This window comes from Aptenodytes forsteri, unplaced genomic scaffold, assembly GCF_000699145.1.
Source record: "Aptenodytes forsteri isolate BGI_AS27 unplaced genomic scaffold, ASM69914v1 Scaffold112, whole genome shotgun sequence".
In the NCBI taxonomy this organism is placed as follows: domain Eukaryota; kingdom Metazoa; phylum Chordata; class Aves; order Sphenisciformes; family Spheniscidae; genus Aptenodytes; species Aptenodytes forsteri.
Window position 1 is genome coordinate 2,689,300 of NW_008794883.1, and position 6,713 is coordinate 2,696,012.

Below are 6,713 nucleotides of genomic sequence, written 5' to 3' on the forward strand. Positions count from 1 at the left end.
TTTCAGCGCCTCAGAGTTGTGTTTAGTTACTTAGGGCACAGGAGAAAAGGGTTGGTTTTTTTTTTTAGTTAAGCCAGTTACTGCCACTCCACAGGTACATGATAGGGAAAGAAGAAAATAAAGGCAAAGAGTCAAAGGGGAATTTTGGAGAAAAGAAGGAAGTAAAATAAAGCAAGAACACAAAAAATGGGGATGGTATAAAAGTTCCCATAAGACTGCTGAAGCAACTGCCACAAGACTGCTGATGCCTGTGATTATCACGTGCTATCAGGCCAGAAAAAAAAGACGTCTCCGCTTTCTTTCCTGCCCTATTCTTTGCTAAAAACCTATTCAGGCCATACTCTACCCACAGAGCTCATCTCCACTACTATTGCTGCACTCCTATCAAACAGCAGTTATTAAATGTCTGAGCAGGTTATTAAAGCCTCTGAGCAGTTTGCAACCCGCAAAAAGCAAGGCCGCTTGTTTGCCACTCGAAAGCATGTGGTCACGGCAGAGTTAGGAGCGCAATTAAGTGCACAGCATCAACACCAATTTTTACTACGAGCATCTGTTAGTCTGGAGAGAAAATGCATCATTTCTAGCCTGGATTCGTATTATTTTACCCTCCTACTTAAAAGAAATTACAAGAAGCAACTAAAAATACATATTCTACAAAGATCACATGTACAAACTGCCATTAATGTGTTGATGGTTTCGCACAACGTAAAGGGTGAGTCTAAAGGGTCTTTAAATGCTCTTCGGCGTTATTCTGAAATTTCACTGTAAAGCTAAGGATTGGTTAATATATAAGAGGCTGCCTCCTCTACCTCCTGAACCCATTTTATACTGGTGAAAATTTATTTTGCTTGCTCTGATCTTTTACCACCGGTCTGCACAACGTTTACCTAACCTGGAGGATTAATCTGTAAAACCTCTCACTTTGAGCCTTTACAGCGCTCTAAAGACCTGCAGATGCCTACACCAAATATCTCCTTTTCACAGGGAGAGCAGAGCTGCTCTGGTCACCACTCACCTGCTCTCTTCCAGTCGCCGTCTCCGTACAGAAGAGCCTGTAGCCTTGAACGGGGCCATTTGCATAGGCAGGGGGATCCCAGGAGATGAGAATCGAGGTAGGTGAGGTAGACACAGCCCGCAGGTTTTCCACCGGCCCGGGAACTTGCACTGCACAGAAAGGAAAGGACGGCGTGAAAGCCCCGTTCCCGCATCACCCACCACTGCACCCCGGCCCCCAACACGGCAGGACCCAGCCCAGGACACACCTCCGGGGGATGCCGATAACAGCACTGCTTCAGCACCGTACACCTCAGAAACCCCAGACAAAATACAAAAGGGATGATAAACCCATGGAAAATACACTGCGGAAAGAGTGTTGCAGATTTAGCACCATGAATACAGGAAATACTGAAAAGGGTTGTTCCACCTAGGCTACATCTCTGTGCCTTTGGCTCAGAGGATGGGCTTCAGCTTAAAATTGAATTTCTGGGAAATAATTAGCACAAATATCTAACGCACGCAATAGGTGCATTTACCTTGCGGTAGTAGGAAATCGGAGGCATGCAAATCTGATCATCCAAGGCCAGCTCAAGCTAAGGACTGCCTTTAGAAAAACCCGCAGGTAAACACCAACACGCAACCCGACACAACTGAAGTCACCTCATAAACACACTAACTCCGAGCTTAAAGTTGCTTTCATGAGAGGCACCGCTTAGCTGTGTGTGTTTCTGTCCCAGCTCTATACGTACCAGCTTGATGCTATTAAATTACAAATTGATTTGGTGCACCGCAGCAGGCTTTGGTTTCTTTTAGCAAGCAATTAGCCTTCAAAATCCCTCTCCTAGCTTCCACTTACACCATTTGCACATATTGTGCACGTGTATCTGTTTATGCTATCTGCTTAAACTCCTTTACACGTTACTCACTCTATTTTAGCTGCCTGAGGGATCACAGATGATGGCTGAGATGAAGCGTTAAGGGCAGTCCTTGGCACGCTCTAGTGAACGAGGGAGCCCACAAATGCTGGGCTCTAGGCTGGTAGCCCCCCGGTTTAGCAGTGGCATGAGACTGCTCCTGCAAAGTCACAAGAACCTGGTAGCATGGAGCAAGGCGATGGATTTGGTCAGAAGACATCATACAGCTCTTCACATAAAGCCCTGCGTGACTGGGCTGATCTCGGAGCTGACCTGCTTTGAGCAGGGGCTGGACCGGAGACCTCTCATCACCTGCAAACCCTAATTTGCCCTTAGAAGTTAGGTCTCAGTAGCATAAGCTCCAATATTAATATGTAGTCCCAGTTCTGCTCTTAAATAATACTCCTGTGTTTGCACGGTGCCCAGCACTTACAGAACTCACCTCATCTTATAAACCAAATAACAACAATAAAAGTGTTAAAATATCCCATCCTTGAAACTATTATCTGGTTTGATTAGTTCTGAAAATACAGAGGTTTGCAAGAGGTTTAGCCTTAAGTAGAGATCATTTGAAATGCAAAATTCAGATTGCCTTGACACCAGATCATGCTGGTGTGTGAAGAAGCATGCAACTCCTTTTCAAATGACAACACAAAACAATCCCTTATAATTGTTAAGGAAACCACACTAGGTCACCTTTTGTTATACAGACTATCTTAAAATGCTCCAATTTCACTCTGAATGCAAATTATCACACATCAACTACATCACGCTTTTGGATGTCAGCTTAAATCGCTTATTGAAACAAAAGAGCTAAAAAAGTTTAATAAACTCCTGTAACTACAAGCAGTACCAGAAACTCACTCCCCGCACGTCTCTGCTGGACCTAACCCCAGTGATAACTGATGCTGGAGATGAGGCTATCTGTAGCTTATCTATGCCTTCATCTCGAACTCAAGCAACACTGGAAGAAAAAAAAACAAATTATAATTGTGGCAAAAATGCAAAGGTCAAGCAGAAGGTTATTTCTGAAAATCTTCAACACCAAATAGTACCTTTTCACTTTCAATAGGGAGGGTGCTGTGGCATAAAACAAACTCACAAGCTATTGTGCGACCGGCAGATAACAGAATTACAGCTCCTAGAACAGGCTTTCTGCAAAGTTACATCCCCATTACAAGGCAGTTTCACACTAACAGCTCTCTTTTGTAAATCTGTAAGCGTGCGGTGAGCAGCGATAGCCAAGGATCGCCTGACCCTGCGCTCCCTGGGTCCACCCCTCTCCTGCAGAACAGGGATGGCAGAGCTGGGCATCCGAGAAAGGCAACGAAATACAGATAGCCTTTGATCACAAGTAATTTCAAGTTTAGATGCAGTGTAGATATATTTAAAATATTTTTATTTCCTTCGCCCAGCTTTCCTTTTAATTCTATTGCAATATTTCTGACAGGCACTCTAATGTGCTTAAGGTCTCAGTATTTTCAGCACACACAAAGCATTTAATAATCTCTCCTGATCCCTTCTGTCAAATAATAATCTGGTGAAAATTGGCATTAAGTTTTAAATCTTTTCCTAAATTATTCTTTTTCTAAATAGCAGAGAGGCCCTAGAATTGCTTTACATTCCATTAAAACAAGACATTAAATCGTGTTTCTTCTGAAGTCAGTCTTTTACAACTAACAGCATCCTTTCTCTAAGAAAAAAGGATAAACAGAAGAGGGCAGGCAGATGACTGATGCATTTTCTTTTACCATGGGCTCCACATAATGCTTCAATATATTCCAAAAACCACTGCTCCTCTGAGAATGCCCTTCCGCTCCCATAAAAGATCAGTTCAGCGCCTCAGACTGTTTCATAAATACAAGCTACAACAACTGCTTGCAGAGTTTGATGCTGCTCTCAACTGCCAGTTTTGGGGTTATTTGGTGGAATTACTCCTATTCAGTAGCCGCAAAGGCAATCAGGCCCAAAGCCAGAAATGGTCGAATACTTTACTTCCCCCCCCCCCCCCCCCCCCCCCCCCCTTCACCTCACTTTAGAAATATGCACATTAACTGCTCCTGTTATTGCTAATGTTAGCTGTGAGTGTGGCTGATCTTGTACTGGGGTGAACAGCTGTATCCACACTATGCTGTAAGAATTCGCCTCATGCTGCCCCAAAAGCCACTGTTCCTGGGGCGGAAAGATGATACTTACCATAGGCACCTGATATATACCTTGATTTTAGCTATATATTATTGCAGAAATAAGTACCTGTGTATTGCAGAGCAGTACCGTTGTGTTTCTAATCTGAGCTGGCCCCAGCAAAGAGGGCTGTCCTCTACATAAATGGTGTGTCTTGCTTTTAATCTTCCAGCAGTTCTCAAATCGTACAGACTATGGGCTATTTTTGGAGCTAACCTCCTGCCAGCAGTCCGTATAAACCCAAAGAGGTCATGTGCAGCTGGCAATAGGTGAAGTGCCTCCAGAGAACGTCCATAACTCATTCCCTCCCTCCATCTTACAGAGCAGGAGTGCTGCACATCTGTGTCCTGTCCCGGCTGCTGATGCACTGCACACACGGGGCAAGCTGGGAGCCTCTGGCAGGAGAAACAACACTCACATTCATACCTGCAGAGTACAGGTTGAGTCAATGCAGCTTGACTTTGGGGTCAGCAGACCCAGAGGAGCTCAGCAGGAGGGCTTCACAGCTTGAAGTGGGCAATAGCTGCTGGGAAGACCCGGCCACTTGTAGGGTATCAGGGCTTTAAAACCTCTAGTAACCCTGCAAAGTTTGTTTTATTGTAGGAGCAGAAAGGGCTGGCATCTCTGTATGCCAGTGAAAGCACTTCCTTACCGAGAGACTGGTATTGACCCCGCTCATTTTCAGTTGCATAAAACCAGATGTCCACGTAGTCAACTGCTCCTCGAAACCTGCAGGAACACAATTTCTGCTCTCATGAGCCTTCACTGCTCTTGCACAGAGATTTCCTCTTTGCTATTGTTCACTTAAACCTTTGATAATAATAGTTAAAAAGATATAAGAAAGATACAAGTGCCTAAAATAGGAATATAGGCAACTACGTCAAAAATTGCTTGGCAACTGCCTAAACGTGCTAAATATCTCTCTCAAACCTGACATTTTTGTAAGTTTCTGAAGCTCTGCCTTCTGCACCCCAGGCCACCCTGCCTGCGCTGGTGGGAATCCGGCTCATACTGGAGACCAGGGAGAGGAGCACCTGAACTCCATGAGCAGCACAGCTCTGGCATGTAAAGAGTTAGTTACCCCAAGACCACTGCCTTAAGCTCTATCACAAGACACTGACCTTCTTTCAGAGCTATTCATGAGCTCCAGCCTTGGGCTCTAAGGTGTACTGATGCAGAATAATGCACGGCAGCCTTTGGACAAGAAAGCAGAGTCCTAAAAACCACTTTGAAGTTGAATGCCCGAATATGAGGTGAAAAAGGATCACGGTCCTACTTGTTTTCTCTCTCTCCTTCTGGTTCCAGGGGTCTTGACTTTTGCCGCCTATAGTCCAAACCTCCCGCCTAATGGCCATGATGCTCCTGCACCAAGTGCGCCCTTCAAGGCATTCACGCTCCGAATCCTTTCAGGTAGAAGAGAGCATTAAACCTTTGCATTAAACCTTCCCAGGAGAGAGCACGTACCACCGAGCACATACCACCACCATGCTTTTATAAGGAAAACAAAACCACTTATCCCATCTCAATTTTTTAAAAGGAATGTGCCTGTTAATTCTGAGTTAGACTTCCTTGGTCTCCAGCTTTGTGTCAGGCTAGCCATCTCCATCAAGAAGGATGCTTTTTTAAAACATTTTTCCTAGTGATCCATTCTTCTCTATAATGAGATGCAATGATTAAAATGTTCTTGTTATTACATTTCACTTTTCGTTTAAACAGCTGGTTCTGTGCTGATCTGCACTGAAAACATTTCAAACATAAAACATTTATGAAGCCATTTGCAGTTATTGATAATAGAGTGCATGCTTTGATTGCGCCTTTGATTTTTTTCCTCCCTTCTTTCTCTGTAGTTAACAGCTTTAACGATATTTCATTAAAATCTGGTTCCATGCTGCACAGAAAGATGCAACTTCAGAGAGCCTGCAGGCAGTGTAATTATTAACACAGTGAAACCTGCTTCCCCGCACTGGACACGCTCTGAAGACATGACAGTTGTTTGGCAGGACTGCCCCGGATGCCTCCAGTGCTATCCACAAGAGCTGGCGTTGGAGTCAGCTTTTGGAAGTGGCTGTCATTTATATTTTCACACAGCCTTCTGGTTTTCATTAGTTTGCCCTTTAACTCTTCACGTGGTGCCCAGCTGCACACCACAGATGGATGCGCGAATCTAATATTCTTTGCGTGAATCTAATATTCTTCGATTTGTTAAGGAACACGGGACCAGGGACGGTACCACCAAGCAATGTGATGGAGGTGGCTCAGCTCCGAACTCTGCAGCGAAGGGAAAGTGCCTCCTTGGAGCTGCCTTTACCGGAGGAGGTTTGGAAACGCGTCCTCCTCCTCCACCCTCCCGTTGTGGAGGGGCAGAGGCTCCAGGGCTCAGGCAGAGGACGGGGACCTGTGCATCGCCAGACCCCAAATGTGCCAGTGAGGCACAATACCACAATACAAATTCTAGAAAGTCTGGACCAAGAGGCAGGTGGGAGTATGGTGTTATCTTCTTATCCTGGTATCCAGGGACAGGACGCGTGGGAACGGTTCAAAGCTGCGCCAGGGGAGGTCTAGGCTGGACATGAGGAAGCATTTCTTTACCAAGGGGGTGGTCAAACCCTGGAACAGGCT

General features: G+C 45.1%; 1 protein-coding gene across 1 annotated transcript in view; it reads right to left on the reverse strand.

Moving 5' to 3' along the window:
* DCC (DCC netrin 1 receptor) overlaps window positions 1–6,713 on the reverse strand; it is a 590,042-nt gene that overhangs the window by 153,826 nt on the left and 429,503 nt on the right. The window contains exon 10 of the mRNA XM_009274745.1: window positions 1,016–1,164. Within this exon, the coding sequence (XP_009273020.1) occupies window positions 1,016–1,164 (149 nt within the window). The remainder of the gene's footprint in view (window positions 1–1,015; window positions 1,165–6,713) is intronic.